General features: G+C 35.2%; 1 protein-coding gene across 1 annotated transcript; it reads right to left on the minus strand.

Annotated features, from left to right (window-relative positions):
• Positions 1-47: 47 nt before the first annotated feature.
• Positions 48-17,956, minus strand: LOC111055942 (glutathione S-transferase-like). The gene is made up of 5 exons (XM_039421275.1): positions 17,651-17,956; positions 14,911-15,055; positions 12,523-12,690; positions 2,022-2,164; positions 48-634 (listed from the first exon to the last, which is right to left on the minus strand). Exons 2-5 carry the CDS (start codon positions 15,041-15,043, stop codon positions 470-472), a joined length of 609 nt encoding a protein of 202 aa, XP_039277209.1. The 5' UTR covers positions 15,044-15,055; positions 17,651-17,956; the 3' UTR covers positions 48-469.
• Positions 17,957-20,069: the final 2,113 nt, after the last annotated feature.

Here is a 20,069-nt window from a genome sequence, read left to right on the forward strand (position 1 = left end):
AAAGAAGAATTTTTGAAATTACTTGTTTAAATAAGTAATTAGTCAGATCGCAATCTCTTTTGTTTAATAAAATGCCATCATAGAAAATGTTCTGTGCAATATGAAAAGTGTTATATAAATTGATTACACTTTAAAAGCTGCTGTCTCTTTCTAATAAGAAAAGCTTACAATTTTTAAAATAATTACCAGGATGAGAGGAAGTGATTGCAATTGAAGTCAGAATACTTAAAAGTATATGCTTTTTAATAAAAATATTGAATTTTCTAATAATACTATAGTAAAATAATAATGCTGGGGCAAAAATGTGAAATCTGTGGTGTATAATACAGAATCTTTATGTTGATGAATAAGAAAAATAATTTGGAAGAGAATCCAGACTTCATGTGTACAGTGTCCTAGAAAGGAACTTTATCACTTATACCAGGGAGTCTTTTCAACAAAAAGACTGATTCAACAAATTGAAATGAATTTAGATTCCAGCCGGTCGCTTGTCAATCCATTCTTTGATCTTCGGGATGGCAGCAACTTTCTCACACAGAGCCTTGATGTTTTCATATTTATCGGACATGTTGAATCCTAACATATGATTGATGTAACCACTGGTAGCTACAAAGTATATGTCACCCCAGGAAAGCTGCAAAAGACACATCAAGTTATAAATGAAAATAGATTATGCAATATCGATACAAATGTGCAAAATTTACTAAAAAGGATGAACAAATGTGGCTATGCTTCTTGATTCACTATAAAATACCTAAACAGGAGTTTTCATGATTTTATACAGATTATTCTGCGACCTTGAAAAATTTTCCAGTTGGAATAATTTGGTTTGTTAAAATTATTTTATCCCTCGGGGTAACTGTTGCCCTCAGCTGCTTTACCTCGGGCAACAAACATTCCCCTCAGGGAGAAAAGAAGAGGGCGAGAGAGAGAGAGAGAGAGAAAGAGGGATAAAATACTACTTAAACTAATGTTATCAGAACGTTGTTATAACGAGAGCGGCTCTATCAATTTTTGCTGAGTTTGTACTCGTGCGCAGTTTTGGCCTATATATATGCAATCATAGGCCAACAAAAAAAAAATTGGAAACATTCAAAAATTTAATAACTTTTGGGCCTATTTAGCCGGGGGACATTGCTGTGTCCGGCCTGCAAAATTTGAGCTTCAAATTGAAAATTCAAAATCCACTCTTCACCCAATGCACAATAAACACTTTGAGGTTGAAATGTATTTGTGATCCTCATTCTGAAATTTATTCATCAAAAATTCACTTTAAAAAACCTTGTTCTCGAACATTTAGAATTATTTGACAAACAAATTTATGACATAAAATTTGTCCAGAAAAATATATACATATTAAATTTTGATATAAAACTAGGATTTAGAAAATTTCCAACTCTGTTGCTAAGGATACATTATAAATAACTTGCCTAATGAGTACTCAGTATCAGACCAAACTGTTCCTTAGAACGTCTGATGGGGTAGCGTGATGACATGACTCCTATAGTAAGAAATTTCAATTTTTTATTGAAAATATGGAAAAATGATAGTAAAAATACACAAATGAAAGCTTTAAAATCACTCTAAAAACAAGTGTTGAGGAGTTCAAATTTAATTTTATTTCTGGGGGAATACCTCCGGACGGGGGGTTTGACTGGGGGGCAGGACTGTCCCCCACCTAGATTCCCCTCTTCGTACCGGAACCTTTAATTTCACAAATTACGCATTGCAAATGACTATTTTTTTAATTTTTAATTCTTCTTATTGCTCATTTACAGGCTGCCAGAGCTAGCATTCAGTAACTGCATGACTGGATGCCCGCACATAAATTACACACTGCAATACCTGTCAAGTCAGCTATTCCAATTTCAAAGGCTTTCGATGTGTATTAAAAAGATTAAAGTTTGAACAGAAGAGAGAAAAATATTCAAAAAGAAATCAAATCAGAATGAAAAAATGAGTAAACCATCCTACAAGAGCGTAGCGTACTATTCATGAATGGACAAAATTACCCTACTTACTTTTCCATTAGCCAAGAAACCACCATTCTCCTTAATTGTGGAATCGAATTTTTCCAAATAGAAAGGCACAGTCGTTTCTAAAAGAGGTTTCTCGAGCTTCTTCTTGGTGGCTTCATCGCTCTCATAAAACCACTTTCCAACGGCTGTAAAAGCAAGGCTTATGATACAATAATTTACAGTAAGAATTGTGTGTATGAGTTTTAAACAGGAATAAAAAAATTGAAGTAAGGTTTTATAGAATTCAATGCCAATGTAATAAAAAATATAATTATCAATAAATTCAATCAATGCTGTAATATTTTTAATGAACATCAAGTAGTTTCAAGAATGTAAGTGTTATTAGAGTTTAACACCTGATAAATAAATAGGTTTTGTGTTAAGTTAAAAGTAACAAAATAAAAAAATCTGGTGTGGCGCACTCACACAACTTTCCTTGCCGTTATGAAAATTGATTACCTGACGCTACGGTAGTGTTACCGCGCAGCATCTCAAGTCTACTATTCAAAGATTAGAGCCAGCTGGTGACAGGGTAATAACGCTGGAGACACACGAGGTCTGCTATCTCTTCATAGTGAATCATTTAATAGAATCAACAGTTGCCAATAGTTTGCAATTGGATAATCACATTTTCTCGATTTTCGAATTTATTTTTAATTTTAGGTGAAAATGTTACTGAACATTAATTGTAGAGATTCTCATGCTCAATCTATTCCACTCGAAATTATTTGTTTAAATTGTATCTGAAGCTTGATAATTAAGAATCTAAAATCAAACTTTGCATAGATGGGGCGGAACTCCTGAAATTTTTACAGATATGGGACTTGTGGCAGTTGATAGAGCTTATCGATGACTATTTCAGGTATAACTTTAATCAAATCGTTGGAGCCGTTTTCGAGAAAATCGCGAAAAACCCTGTTTTTGACAACATTTTCGCCATCTTGAATCGCATTTGATCGAGATTGTTCGTGTCCGATCCTTATATTGTAAGGACCTTACGTTCCAAATTTCAAGTCATTCCGTTAATTGGGAGATGAGATATCGTGTACACAGACGCACATACACTCATACACACACACACTCACAGCCCAATACCCAAAAACCACTTTTTTGGACTAAGGGGACCTTGAAACGTATAGAAATTTAGAAATTGGGGTACCTTAATTTTTTTCGGAAAGCAATACTTTCCTTACCTATGGTAATAGGACAAGGAAAGTAATGAAACGTATAGAAAACATGAAATTAGGGTACCTTGAATTTTTTTGGAAAGCAATACTTTCCTTACCATAGGAATACTTACCATAGCAATACTTGTCCTATTACCATAGGTAAGGAAAGTATTGCTTTCCGAAAAAAATTAAGGTACCCCAATTTCTAAATTTCTATACGTTTCAAGGTCCCCTTAGTCCAAAAAAGTGGTTTTTGGGTATTGGGCTGTGAGTGTGTGTGTGTGTGTGTGTGTGTGTGTGTGTGTGTGTGTGTATGAGTGTATGTGCGTCTGTGTACACGATATCTCATGGTACCTATGGTAATAGGGCAAGGAAAGTAAAAATGAGTATTGACTATTCATTTAACTATTGATTTTAAAATTTCAAATTCAATTATTTGCTATAAATTTATAATCAGGTATACAAAATACAGTTAAGTATAAATAAATGCATGAAAATATTATTGCTTAATCATTATTATCTCAATAGAACGTAAAATATGGAACAATAATGTGCAAAAATTTGCAAAATGTCAAATTTAAATACAAGTATTAACTATTGATTTTGGCACGACTAGCATAAGATGAAACTTGTGCGCCAGCTGATAGTAGTTAATAAATAGTTATAAATAGCAGAATATTTACATACAGTACAGTAGAATAAGATAGAAATTTCAAGTGTGAGGAAATTCTAGATAAGCTGGAAAGTTTTTCTCATAGAGTTGAAAAATAAGATTGTAAAAAAGGGTACAATGTGATGTAAATGACATATTCCTTAAGATAAAACGATGCCGTCCAGGCAGTCCAAAGCGTGTTGACCAAGTGATGTTAGTTTAGTAATATAGGTAGGATTTAGTTTTTTATTAGGTAGAACATAATATAGGTAGGATTTGTTGAACCTAGAGTGCCTTGCGAATGAAATTAAAAGTAATCTATTGAAAATTCAATGTGGAATATTATAAATGTTTATAATTTTTCTTACAACCTTCATAATGGACTGTATTTTTTCAAACTAAAATAGCTTCCTCAAATTGGAGTAAAATAATCATTTGGGAAATACAGATTCTTGATTCCTTAGTCAAAAGTGTTCTGGTTATTGAAGAGATTGATTCTCTGCACTATTTATCAATACGAGTACACGATTCTTTGAATACTCTGTACAAGACAATGATATGTGTGTATAACCACCCCTGATGGGTGTACAAGATCTCTATAGTCTATATAGAATGAGTTGAGACTTGGCCCTCCAGCCGAAGAAATTACAGCGTTGCCAAACTGTGTAGAATTGCAACATTCTGGAATATCTAATTTAACCACAGAATTGTTTGAAGAATATCATCCCAGATATCCCAGTAGTGCTGAGAATGTTTCAGGGTTGAAGGATAAAAAGGATAAAATTGTTACTTTTAGCAATTGGAAAAATAATTTCAATTTTTTCTGAGAAAGTTTCTCGCTTTCACCACCCACTTGTCTTTTGAAACAAAAAAGTTTTTAGCATGTCGAAAATGTCATGTTTTATGCTCGAAATGTCCCAACATTGACGAACATATTCATTAACTAGCAGGGCACCCGTGCTTCGCTACGGGAATTTATAGATAAGATTATTTTTGTGAAATATTTATAATCTAAATTTTCTACCAAAATTGTTATAATCGTTTTTGAGATTAGGCCACAACTTGGCATGAAAATTATTAAGTCAAATCATTTGAATAATTAATTGGTGTGTTGGAAGTGCTCTGTAGAATAGTAGAATAATTGCAGCAAATTTTGTAGAATATTGGGCGGGGCTCAAGAGTCGACCTTGACTTTATTCATTGGCAATTAATATTTCCCGTTGACAGTTATAAAATTAGCAGTGATCAGGTTATATTTGCTTTTGTTTGATGCAATTGAAAATTAAATTCCAAATTGAGTTCATTTGAATTAGTTGACTCTGGTATCCATAGATCTCCTGCTTATTCTGGAATTTTTGGCATAGCCTATCACTTAATTTTCGTCTCACTTATCCAGAAGTGTCAAAGCAGCCAATCCACTGATTCTTTCTTCCATGGAAGTCCATTCATATACATAAGAGTCCATTCATAATAGTTAGAGTAACATTTATTGTGGCTGATTTCTCATGTCCTAAACTTTAGCCTACTATCATAAATATTAAAGTGGGATTATTTAAATGTGAAATTGCATAAATATGAATAGAGTTTATTCAATCACTTTGATTACTGACTACCATTCTATGATTTCTTTCTTTGATCTTCGCTTGAAACCAAAAGCTTAGTGATGAAAATTTGGATGTAAATTAATACGTAACTCAATTTAATTTCTATCAAAATTGACAACTTTAGTATTTACTAGTGATCTATCAATATCAATAGGTTTGTCTTGTGTCATGTAATGACATCATGAAAGGAAATAGAAGCAGGTGATGGAATATTATGTTTTTATTTCGATTTAGTTTTTAGCTGATTTTGAAACATGAAAATATCAGGCCCAGTAGCACAAAAGCCTGTTCAATTTCAATCATGATAAAATTCCATGACAATTAATCAGAGCAGAGTTTTTTTCAATAGAAGGCTTCTCTGATTGGCTCTCGTGGTATTTAGTCCGGATTAGGAATTAACAGATTGTGCAACTGGCTCTCTCAAGGCTATGGCTGCGTACAAACATAGAGCATCAGAGGAACCAATACAACAGAAGCTGAAGAAATTAGTCGCATTTCTATCAACTCACGAACATTACATTCAACTAACATATGTTTGGAGAGATCGATTTTAAATTTATTTTGCTATCATCCGGTCACTTTCTGAACCTATTTTTCCAGATGTTCCATGAATACTGCAATGTTTTAAAATAAGGTTTCCAAATTTGGTAACTCAATTACAGCTATTATAATTAATCTTTTTCATTTGCTCACACTCTCTTACGTTTTCAACAGATTATGGAAAACTTTTTTCTGATAAGCTGCTACTTGAGGGACCAATAATCCTTTCTCAAGGAACTTCAGCGACATTTCCCAGAGTTGAGACCTGTTTCAAAATAATGTTTTTTTTTTTGTCGCGAATCCACTATATTCTTGATTCAATCAAAATCGTTAGAGCCGTTTTCGAGATCCATCCAATATACATACATATCCACAAACACACATATTCAAACAGAAATAAATTGCTTTCTTGGTATAATTGACTTCAATGCTTATGATTTCATTCAATGAGAGCTTATTTCACATAATAAATAACGGGGGACCGAGCTTCGCTCTGGAGTGTAAATGCATAGAACATTTCTAACGAAAGATTGAATTTATAGTTTATATTTATTTATTAATTTTTCAGTTGTACAATAATTATTTTTAGTTATATGAGGAGGCACAACAGGCTTATGCCCAAAACTGTCCCTTTTCAAATTTATACTATAGTCCAAATCAAAATCCAGGTTAAGCTACTACCACTCATCAAAATAACAATTTATTCACACTTCAAAAAACAAACACATCATCAATTATAAATAGATATACTACGAATTCGATTTAGAATGATTAATGTTTGCTACAATATTTGTTGACCGAGCGAAGTGAGGTCCAAGATTCAAGTCAACGGTTTAGCATTTCTCTCAATGTTTATATGTTGCGCATTTACGGCGAAACGCGGTAATAGATTTTCATGAAATTTGACAGGTACCTATGTTCCTTTTTTAATTGCGCGTCGACGTATATACAAGGTTTTTGGAAATTTTGCATTTCAAGGATAACATAAAAGGAAAAAGGAGCCTCCTTCATACGACAATATTAGAGTAAAAATCAGACTAAAGAATTATTCATCATAAATCAGCTGACAAGTGATTACACAGATGTGTGGAGAAGCCAGTCTACACTGACAGCATCTATTTACTACTTAGGACTTTCTGAAGTAAACATGTTTTCTAAAAAAAGAGAAATAAACAAAAATAAGTTTCTCTTCCTGGATTATTTTTCTCGTGAGATCAGCTGAGGAATAACCCACACATGCACTCGCTCACTCACTTCCATTACGGTATCGAGAGACGACAAAAATTCCAGCTGTTTTTCCAAGGACATATTTATCCTATTAATGTCCTTCAGCGAGTTATCCCAGAGTTGAGACTCAGTGCAATCGAATTTTTATATCATAAACCTACTATGTTTCAAATTTCGTGGAAATCGTTAGTGCCGTTTTCGAGATCCGGTCACACATACAGATATATAAACATCTAAACATATAAACAGAAATTGCTCGTTTAATAGTATAGGATAACAACTGGCATCTTCTTCTTCTTATTATTTGGCATTACAACCCAGCGCGGGTCACAGCCTCCCTCAATTTCCGCCTCCAAGCATCTCTGTCCACCGCTGCACTTTTCCATCTTCGCACCCCAATTACTGCTAAATCCTTATTCACTACGTCTATCCATCTTGTTCTGGGTCGCCCTCTCCTTCGCCGGCCATATATTTTCCCTTCCATTGCCATCTTTGGGGGGTAGGCATCGTCAGCTCGTACCAGGTGTCCTGCCCACCTCAGCCTGCGAACTCGCATCATAGTGGCTATATCTGCATACTGGTACAGCCTATAAAGTTCGTCATTATGCCTCCTACGCCAGACTCCTGCTTCCTGTATGCCTCCAAACACTCTTCTGAGGATCTTTCTCTCAAATACGCCCAACATTCTTTCATCCGCCACCGTAGTTGCCCATGTTTCACTACCATACAGTAAGACAGGCATGATGATTGTTCTGTATAGCAGCAGCTTGGTCTTACTACTGAGAGTACGTTTTTTCAACAGAGTTGATAGCGCGTAATAGCATATATTGACTAGCATAACCCTTCGCCTTACTTCTTTACTTGAATCGTTTCTGGAGTTTATAGAAGATCCCAGGTATACAAACTCTTCTACGATTTCGAAGTTTCTCCCCTGGATCTCTATGCTTTGGCCATGCTCTCGCCCTTCTCCAGAGTTGGAGGCCACCATAACTTTGGATTTATTCTCATTTACTACCAGACCGATTCTTTTTGCAGCTTCCTCCAACCGCGTGTAGGCGTCCTTCATAGCTGCTGGCGATCTACATGCGATGTCCACATCATCTGCATACGCTAATATCTGAGTCAGTCTATTGTATAGTGATCCTCTAGTATTAATTCGCGAGTCCCTGATTACTTTTTCTAGAGAAAGGTTGAAAAGCAAACATGAAAGGGCATCCCCCTGCCTTACACCATTTTCCACTTGAAAGGGCTCCGATAAGCTACTTTCCAATCCTTACATAACATACCACCTTCTTCATTGTCATCTGCACCAGTCTCACAAGCTTCCTTGGCATATTCATCTCCACCATAGCCTCATACAATTTACTCCTAATGATACTATCGTAAGCTGCCTTAAAGTCTGTAAAAATGTGGTGGGTTTTAATATCGAATTCAAGTGTCTTTTCCAGGATTTGCCGGAGCACATATATTTGGTCTATAGTGGAGCACCCTTCTCGAAATCCAGCTTGATACCCTCCTACCTCTCTATCTGTATACACTCTCAATTTTCCATATAGGATATTTGAAAAGATTTTATAACCTATATTCACTAGTGTAATACCCCTGTAGCTCTCACAATTCAGTCTATCTCCTTTCTTGTACATTGGAACTATTACACCTTTGGTCCACTCATCTGGCATTTCCTCACTGCTCCATATCTTGTATACTAATCTATGCAACTCTTCTTTGAGAGTGTTACCACCAAGCTTAAACAATTCTGCAGCTAGCCCATCTAGGCCTGGAGCTTTATTATTCCTCAATTTCTTTATTGAGTGTTCTCCACTTCCTCCAGCGTGGGTGGGTCTTCCTCCATCTCATCCCCATGCATCACTTCCACTATCACTTCTGTATTCAACTGAGAATTCTTATTAAGTATTTCTATAAAATACTCTCTCCATCTATCCAGTGCCTGCGATCTTTCTGCAATCATTGCTCCATCCTTCCCTTTGCATATCATTACTCTAGGGGTGAATCCTCTACGCTGATCACTTACAAAGCTGTAGAACTTCCTCATCTCATTTTGCTCCTGGAATTTTTCCATCTCTTCAAGTTTTTGTGCTTCGGCGCTTCTTTTCTTCCTTCTGTGCAGCTTTTTTTCCTTCTTCCTCGATTCTCTGTATCTTTCTACTGCGTGTCTCGTGCTGGTCCGTTGTTGTAGCACCTGGTATGCTTCATTCTTCTTCCTTGTAGCCTATCGACACTCCTCATCAAACCAACTCCTATTCTTTTCCTTCCTTCGATCCCCTAGTACTCTCTGAGATGTTTCAACAACTGGCATGAAAAGCAAAAATGTCAAACATGAAATTGAAACAGAAGCGATCACCAACATTAGGTTATTATCTTCATCTGAGCTGAAGTAACCAAATAATAGTAAGATTCACATCAATGTGTCAGCATTGTTTGAATGGGGAGCATTGATGCTATTAATGAGGAATACTGCAGTTTCAAGTGAATGTCAACAAATATGCATGTTCTCCAATATTTTTATCGAAATCTACCTTCTATTTTCTTTGGTAAAACAATCAATGTTTGGGAATAATTGATTCATGGGAAAAGCGCCTTACTTCTATAGAATATATTTTTACATTAGCAAAAGCAACAACAGCTATTTGGCCGCTTTAATAAATAACCCCTTTCTTTCGCCCAAGTTAAATTTTGGCCGAATTTCCTCATTCTTTGCAAACATATTCCACAACGGACACTTCTGAAGTTTTAAAAATACCCTCTATGTATCATATTGAATTACTAAAATTTCATCGAAATTGTTTAAGCAGTTTTCGCGATCTGTTGGATATACAAACAAAATTAGTCTTGATAGAATAGGATCAATTGATAAAAGCAAATCCCGTCATAAAAGTTTGTTTTATGAAAAATTAAAATTATCTATACTCCCATACTCTTACATTAGCTCTGATTGAAGCTCAATTTGTTCTCGATAAATGCATTTTAATTAGTTCTTCAACTTGGTGCCAACCTAATAAAGTCAACTCAACTTAATGCCAACCTGACAAAATTATTAATCTAGTTGCCAGTTAACAACTGTTTCGAAGAGGTACTCTCTCTAGATTATAGTTCTATAGTAACATATTATTATGATATGGACATTCCAATAATAATTAAGAGATTGGGATAAGAATATACATGCTAAAAGACGAACTTTAAACCCTTAAAACCCACCCTTAGAGTTGAAATATCGCCGAAAAATTTCTTAGTGAGCACCTAGGACTTATAAGGAAGCTATATTCCAAGTTTTGTTGCAATCCATCCAGTAGTTTTCCAGAAATCGTGATCAGTGAGTGAGTCAGTGAGATAAGAATTTTATAAGTATAGAAGATTAAAAAATAACCATGGGTCGGATAAAAATGATCTAGACACCAATAGAAAGATTCTGAGAGGAGTGATATTCAGAAGATAAACGAATTTTTAATTCTTCAAACAATAAACCATTTTCAAGTTTTCAATTTTGACAAAAAATGTATTCTCCTTTACATCCTTCAACCCCAAAACTTTTTCAGCACTACTGGAATATCAGGGATGATATTCTATGAACAATTCTGTGGTTAAATTGGAAATTTTTGAGACATTTTCAGTATTACACAGTTTGGGAACGCTGTAATTTCTTCGGTTTGAAGGACCAAGTCTCAACTTATTTTATACAAACCATAAATACTAAAGTTTGTCAAAATTCACTTCTCACTGGGATAGAGATGGAATTTTAAGGTGCATACAGACTTTCGCTCTGCTCCGCAATCGAACGTCACTCGAGCAGATCGATTGATGATCGACCGGGGAGTAAGAGTGGAACGCGAGAAGAGCTAACATCTCCCGCAACGTTCATGATCGGAGCGATTGCGGAGCGTGCGTGGAGCGATTGCAGAGCGAGTGCGGAGTGTGCGCGGAGCGTGTTGGAGGCGCGTATATCTCTGTACGCAACTTATGACTATAAAAAGAATGGACTCATGGCAATATTTCTTGATTTGTAATTAAATACTCCATTACCATTTACTGTACGCTGCTACTCAGCTACTCAATTATATTTTATTAAGCTGCGTACAGACTTGAGCGCCACGAACACGCGAGACAGTAAAATACATATTTAATAAGCTTAGCATCAGCTGATGAAATTTGCGTGTTTGTGGCGTTAAAGGCTGTACACAATTTAAGATTGAAATTTTTTTTCAAACACATAGCTCATTTCTATCAAATTCTCTTAATACATAAGTTTATAAATCGGCTCATACTCTGAATATAAATACTTTTCTTAACGTGATTTTTGTCCCAGATAGTTTGTGACTCAGTTAAACAACCAATTTAAAACATCCTATATCTTATCAGAGCATGTGGAATTCCAACAGCTCAAAGCCAAATGATTCGATAGACATTCTTGCAGTCTACACCACCGCTTTGCCACTAGTTTTGTAACCACCCCTGATGGGAGTAGAAGATCTCTAAATACTATAGGGCGAGTCATGGGACTTCATAAACAACAAACTTTTGCTTTCTATGTACCTAACTTTTAAATTTTATTGAGTGAATAAATGAGTGAATCAGACTGAGATCAGAATTGAGTGAATCAGTAAGCTAGGCTACTTGAAATTTAAACAAAACAAATCAAATGTAAAATCATGTTACAAATTTAGATAAATTTCATAATTCGGTCTTTCAGTTTATGAAGATAGCGTGAACTTTACTCGTTTAACTAATACAAATTAATAATTAGGGACTCGGTCATTCAGCTACAAAAATATGATGGCATTCTCCATCTCTAAAATTATTAATCCAATTATGATTTGAAACTTGTCACTACACTAGGATTATCTCACTAATATTCTCAATAAACATGTACATATTTCACTTCACTAATTATCAATAAACCACTTCAGCATAATGCACGGCGGAAAATGATACATTTAAACTTTTCCACGAAAATTATGTTCCCTCTCCACCGAGACGACTATTCGTAGAGTGAGAGCATAATTCAGTGGGAACAGGGTAATACAAGTTTGAAATATTCCCAAATGCTAGTGTATTTTCCATCAGTAACGGAAGTACAGTACCATTAGGTCTCTAAAAGATGGATCACATTGAATCGTATACAATGCAAGGAATTGATCATTTTCGAGTAAAATTCAATCCAACTTTCAGTCAGAAAATTATTTCAACTTTCAATCAAAGATTAACCAATCGGAGACTTTCTTTTCTCTCTCTTATCTCTGGAAATATTTTACTCATATTTAATTATAATAGGAATGAATCGATCAACATAAACTTACCTAAGCGGAAATCTGTGAAGGTATCCACTATTACGTCAATCATCAAACTTTCCCATTCATCCTTTCCAGCGAGATCAGCCTTCTTTCCAAAGTATCTGGAAATGGCAACTGATTGCCACACTGACTTTCCATCGATTTCCAAGACAGGCACTTGTCCAAATGGAGTTGCTTCACAACAAACATTCAAACAATATTAATCAGATAAGTTTTCGGCATATAAGAATTCAAGCGCAGAATGAATTCATGAAGGCAAATTGATTCAGTCAAAATAGGGTGGTCAGAGATTTTGAGGATTCAGCAGAGCATGTTGAAATTGATAACTTGGTAAAGATACTTATAAAAGAGGCAAATATTAGGATTTGATCTTGAGAGTTCAAACAATATAAACACTCTTTTCAAACCAAAATCCATCCCATTATGTCCAAGCGAATTTCCAACCATGGATTACAATAAAAATTTTTCAATGGTTATTATTGTATTATTGACAAGAGTATATCAATTTGAGCATAGTTGTGATATTGTTAACAACTACAGTGAATGCCAAAAAGGACCTATTCATTATAAAAAATTCAATAATCAAAAAAATAGTTAAAATAACTTAATATCACCGTAGGAGCAATGAAATAACTTTTTAGCATTAAATGTATTTATTTATTTATTTCTCTCCATTTGCTGCTATTTTAAAACTTGATTTGATATTGAACTAACTCAATTTATGCAATTTTATTCAATAAATACTCCTTTTCTTACCATTCATGAAGGTTCATAAGAATGAACAAGATTCATTTTCATTTATTTATTCATTCATTTATAGATCACGATACACAATAACTATTATTAATAATAAGTAGCCTATTCATCAGAATACTTGAGGGAGGACCAACAGGCACAGCCCAAAACTGTTTCTCCCCCGAATTTTTATTTATATACTAAATCAGTTTACAAAAACATGATCAATTTGTTAGCAGCAGTAGATTACCAGATATTTTTATCTAAATTATTATTCAGAATGGAAAATGACTTGTCGTTATCATATTCAGTTTCAGTCGTTGCTCGACTCGTAAAACTTTCCACTGTATTTTGAAACAGAATAGACTAACTGGACAAGTTACATGAAATTCTTATGTAACAAACTGATTATGCAATTCCCACTGATATGAAATGTGACTAGAGATAAAAACAATTACAGCTATTCTACTGAGCGATGAAAGATCTCATGGAACTTTGACAGCTCAGAAATAAACATAACTTTACATCAGCATGCTAAGTTGTAGAAAAATATCACTGATACTGGCTTTTATTTTGTCATTATACAATATTTTTGGGCCTTATTGTAGCTGATGGTGCAATTATATGCGTGCAATATTATTCTCGAAGAAAGCATTCTTTCGAACCTGAAAAGCCAAACTCAATTGAAATAAGCTGGAAGGATAAAAATGGTTATAGATGACTCAAAATTTCTTAATTTGACTGCTCTGACTGGTAGATTCAAACTCTCAAAAGTGTCAAATTAATGAATGTTATTTGGAAATCTGGTCACCAAGATAATTTGAAGTTCTGGGAATGCCATCGATGCTATAAATTACAATTTTGTTCACCTTTTCTAATAATATTAATTTGAAGTCTGATTAATTAATTTATAATGTATATACCTCTTGCTTGTTTGAAATGAATTATAAAACTACGCGACATGCTGTTAATTGACTCAAGGGTGCAGTAGCAGAGCAGCAGAACTTCAAGATAAGCTTATCTCACATTTTTGTGTTCAGAGTGATTTTGTGTGTTCTTTCTACATTCAAAATTATTCCAGAAAACAAAGAGTTTTAAAAAATAACAACTTATTTTCATCAATTTGTTTTTCAACTTCTATAACTTACTTTTATATATTTAAAAAAAAATAAAATTACGCATTATAACCTAACAATGAATTACATATTATAGCAATGAATGGAAGTTGAAGAAAGCAGGTTTCCCAATATTCATATTTTGAATTTAGGCTACCAGATTCATGTAGAAAATTCACTTCAATATCTAAAATAACCAAAAAAAAATCCAATATGGTAATTAATCTGTGTGTTATCACTGTAAATATTCAGTTTAGTTGTGAAATAATTCCAAAATTTAAATTCAACGACGCTAATGAGTTTAACTGCACTCTTCTTTAATTTCAGAAATTTCCATTCAACTTTCTTGTACATTTGAATACTGTTCAATTCAACTTTTCCTTGATCTTTAGATTTTTAAAATAACGGGTCAACTTCAATATATTGGTTAATACATTAATTCTACTCCAAAAAAGTAATCTATAAAAAAGAATGCACTAGGTACAAGAACAGTATTTGATTAATAATTAGATAAAAAAGTGAAAAATTAAGTGTTTTTACTTACTTGGCTTTATTGAAGGCCATTGCTCCCTTTCAAATCTGTAATCCTCGAATTTGATATCCAGGTAAGACATCATCCATCTAATTGGTTCTCCCAGCGCGGTGACAGGAAAGTAAGTCAGCTTATATCCAGACATTTCTAATTAGAGCTGTTGAAAGAGAAAATAGAAAACACCAAGTCAATCCCAAGTTATTAGTTACTGAAATAGATTGAACAAGAATCCTTACTGATAATATTGAAAAGTCAATTATAATAAATTTAACTGTACTATACCTGCACTACAATAATGGTCAGTCTAGGAGAAATATAGTTCTATAGAGTAAGTCCTCTATATCTAAGGCTCTTTGACTAACTGGCAAATTAGCCAGATAATATTTGAGACAGGTCATCGTTTAAAAATTTCTGGACATCAAAAAAAGCCCTGGCTCTCAAAAAACCGGTCACAACCCATTCGAACTTGCTGGTATCCAACTGCTTCACTCCTACAGGTAGATTGTTGAAGTAGCGGAGAGCTACACTCCTGTAGCATACCCGCGATCTCTGGTTAAGTCAACAGCACTCGATGCCTGGTGTTATGGTGATGTACATCAGTCCGAGTCAACAAATGTTGTTGATTCTTCTTGATATACATGAGGCAAAGAAGAATGAAGTGGCTGACTAGTGTCAGGATGCCTAGCCTAACAAAAATTGGCTTGCAATTAGCAAGATGTTCGCTTAAAGTTATAATCCTAGCAGCCAGTTTTTGAAGTTCAGTATGTTCACAACCTTGGCTGAATGACCCCATATGAGTTTACCATAGGAGATATGGTAGTGGAAAAGTGCATGATATACCATGACCAGATATGCCTCCGTCACCTGTCCCCTCAGCTTGAGCAACAGGAAAGAGATTCGGGACAGTCTCCTAGTCACCTGCTGGATGTGGCTAGCCCAGCTGAGTTTCGAATCCAATACAAAGCCCAGCAGCTTCACCGGTTCCAGATCATGAGGCAGACTTCGCGACAAGCTGCAGAAGATTTTGCGTCTTACTCACATTCAGTTGGAACCGATTAACCTGAAACCATGAAGTTGAAGACTGCAGATGCTCTGCTGACATCTCCAACACCTGCTGAAGGTCAGCAATGTATTGTCAGCAAAGAAGAAAGTTGAACCATTGTTGTCCAGGTAATTGATCATTATGATAAACAGGATTGGCCCCAGTATTGAACTTTTAGGTATACCAAAATTCACAGGGAGTGGACAGGAAGCAGCTCCTCCCAATGACACCACCTGTGTTCTCCCAGTCAGATATGACTCCAAGATGTTTAGAGCAGAGTCCAAAACCTCATAATAACGAAGCTTTTTGCTGATTTTATGGTGGTCAACACAGTCAAAGGCTCTGCTCAAATCTCATAAGGTCAGTGCCAGGGACTCACCATCCTCGAACACTGAACCAATTCGCTCAGCCACTCGAATTACTGCGTCAACAGTTGACCTCCCTCTGCGATAACCGAACTGCATACTTGAGAAAAGTTGATTTATCTCAAAGAACTTCCTAAGTTGAGGCTTGATGACTGCTTCAACCACCTTTCCAAAGATAAATATTTTACAGAAGCCAGTGGGAAGGCAGAAAATCGGCAACGATGTTCTCTATATTTTTCTACTAGGTACCATTATAACGTGGACCTCACTATAGCGAGATTCCACTCATATAATGTTACCCAAGGAGAACTTTATATATGCATTATCAGCAGACAATGCATCCTTTCAACAACTGATTTTGAAATTCGCAACTTGTTATTACATCTAAATCAATAGAAATCTATAGGCTATTGTATTTGTATGAGTGAATAAGACAAAATCAAATTTAAGACAAGCAGCTGAATCTTATGTTGGCGCATATTAAGCGACAGTCTGTGTGATAAACTCACAAAACACAAATAAGCATTCAGCGTCATGATAAGTCACTACATTTTTTTTCTTAAGCACTTTCAATAGTATCCTGTTATAGCCTCAAAAAGGACTGAGGAGTGAGTCAATTAAGTGACCTGGCTGGCTCAGGGGTGGGGCATAGCCCTATTGCATGTTAAATACAAACTAAAAATATTTATGTAGTCAGTTAGTTATCAAAGTGGGGAATTACTAAAGATGGGTTTACACTAAAGTTATTAAGAAAATGTTAATAACTTAATCCTATTAGATTGAGCGGAACTTGACAAACATGTTCATCATGTGTATGATAAGTTATGTTTAATCTAATAAAATTTATAAGGATTAAGTTATGTTCAATCTAATAGAATTTATAAGGATTAAGTAATTAACATTTTGTTAATAACTTTGGTGTAAACGCAGCTTAATAATTATATTAGCTTGTATTTCCTTATGAAGCATAGAGCCCAGGTGTCTGTTTTCAAGTCACAACTAATCAATTTCAGTTGATTAACAATATATAAAAATAACCAAATATATACAGAAATAGCTGGCTTAATAACTATAATAGGATCATTATTGAAAGAAAATCCAAATTAAAAAACCAATCAAAAGACATCGTTGAAACAGACAAACGGAAAACGACATCTCTAGTAGAACTCGCTGGGTTCGATCAATATAAATATAGATTATAGGCCTAATAGATTAGATACAAATCTTATAGATAGAATAGATAAAAATCTGTATAGATATGTAGGCCTGAATTAATTTTAAAGAGTATGTAATTATAGCATTGGAGCCGGTAATGTAGATTGAAGATGTTTAGGTTATAACTCACCGGTCTGATTCAGTACCAAAAACAAGTTAGGATACCTCAAATGCCGCAGTGCAACACTCAACTGAATTAATAACAGGACTAATGCTTAAAACGTTCAAGATTTTTGATGGTATTGGAAAATACTTGAGTAAACAGTGCACAGAGATAATGAAAAAGAAAAAACAAAATAAACAAAAGTAGTGTCAAGTGGTGGGTTGGCTTTTGATTTTGTTTTGAATATAGAAACAGAAACCTTAGACCAGTTATAGAATAGACACGGCCTATTGTATATTCATACTAAAAGTCGATGAAGCCAACATCCACTGCCATATCTTCAAATTGAAACGTCAGCATCAGATAGAAAACTTTTCTGTAGAGTTTGTTTACATTGTTTTCCATAGCAGATTGTGTCTATTTCAGTGGGAGCGCAGCTGGAGTTCACATTTTAAATGAATAATTATTTACATTCTTCTGAAATAGACACATTCTGAAAGTTTTCTATCCGATGATGACGTCACGATTTGGAGATATGGCAGTAGATGTTGGCTTATGAGGCTAGACTTCCCAGCGTCTCTATTCTATAACTGGTCTATGTAGAAACTCACAGGCATCGTAGCGTAGCTTAGCGCAGCGTAGAGTAGCGTATGTTTTGAAACAAAGTCATGCAATGATTGATGGTTGTACACACTGAGTAGCGTATATAGTGAGTTCCACGTAATAATGACAGTATTTGATCAACTTTGGTTTTGCTATCCTTCTCTATCATTCGATAAAGCCGGTGGTACTATCCTTTTCTAAGTCCACAACGATGCCAATTATGTTTTTGAGAGTGTAGAAATATAATTAATTAATGCAGAGAATCGGCATCGCTATTCTTCTATCTTTATCCACTGCCATTATAACGTGGACCTCACTGTAGGAGCGCAGCGTAGAGTAGCGTATACCGGAGGAACAAAGTATATAAATATATATAATAGTTTGTTTTTCTCGGAGCATATTCGAGCGTATAACCTCAAATATTACGATGATCCTAATAACTCTGACTGGCGGGAACATTTAAACACTGTGTGGTAATCAAGTACATTGAAAATGAGTATAATGTTTTTATGAAATAAGAAATATGTTGAAAATAATATGATATGCTCATTCATTTTTTAAAATACTGATTAATAATATCATTGAATAGTACTGATTGAAGAACTTATTTTATAATAAGGTATAATTTTCAGATGGAAATAAATTGGAAGTTGCATTATTGTTCAAATGCTAATTAATGAATAATATTATTAAACGAAAATTTCGATAAAATGCTGTAAATCACCCCGAAGACTTCTGCTACTGCAAATATTGACAACAGGGTGAAAAGCTAGATGGAAATTCGATGAGCGCTACTATACAAAAATATTTGTCAGCCTGGGACAAGTATAATTTTCACTTATAACTCATAAGTTATTGAGTTATATTGGTTTTAACTATTGTAGTTATTATATTATGAATAATCACTCATCACTTGAGGTAGCACCAATATTATGAGGTAAAATATTCCTTTCAGTATAAGGTATTTAGTATTTATTTAAATAGGTCCATAAAAGGGATCACTAAAGTGAAGCCCACTGGGACACGTCAAAAATGTAAAAGAAAACAACTGCCCAGAGGCAGAAATCAAATAAGAAAATAGGCACTCACCACACTGTTCTCCAACATACAGAACTCACGGAGTGAGTACAGAGGGTGATCCGTCAGCAGGCTCCTCAGAGCCCCTCGAAACCGCACAGCAGGCAGATCCCTGGCCAACAGAGGCAGCCTATTATAGAGGCTGATAGACATATGAGCCAGACCAGTCCGAGTTCTGCTCAGCCTCTGGTAGGGTGAATCCAGCCTGAGTCTACCCCTAGTCTCATACGGGTGGAAGCTCTGTCGGGTCACGAGCAACCCCACGTTTGCATGTGTTCTGCAAAGGGTATAGAGAACATAGAGGGAGAAGACAGTGAGGATCCTCTCTTTGATAAAGAGCGGGCGACAGTGGGCTGATCTACCAGCCCCACAAATAATCCTCAGGGCCCTCTTCTGGAGACAAAGGACTCGGGCAACATCTGTGGTTCCACCCCAGAGGGGGAGGCCATATAAAATCACGCTCTGAAAAAAGCCAAAATAGCACATTTTAAGATAATGGGGTGGCACACTGTATTTGAGACCCCTCAGCAGGAAAACCACTCTGCTCAACCTGGCGCAGACTGTCTCAATGTGCTCACCCCATGAGAGCTTCCTGTCAAGGGTAAACCCTAACAGTTTGATGGGGGCAAAATTGTATTCATTCCCATTTCTGAGACTGAACACAATAGACTGAGTTTTGTCTGCATTGAGGAAGAAGCGATTGGCAGAGAACCAGTCTGATGCAAATGCTCCAGTCTCCACCATAGCTGCCCTCATTCCTCCCATC

Source organism: Nilaparvata lugens, chromosome 2 (assembly GCF_014356525.2).
Source record: "Nilaparvata lugens isolate BPH chromosome 2, ASM1435652v1, whole genome shotgun sequence".
In the NCBI taxonomy this organism is placed as follows: domain Eukaryota; kingdom Metazoa; phylum Arthropoda; class Insecta; order Hemiptera; family Delphacidae; genus Nilaparvata; species Nilaparvata lugens.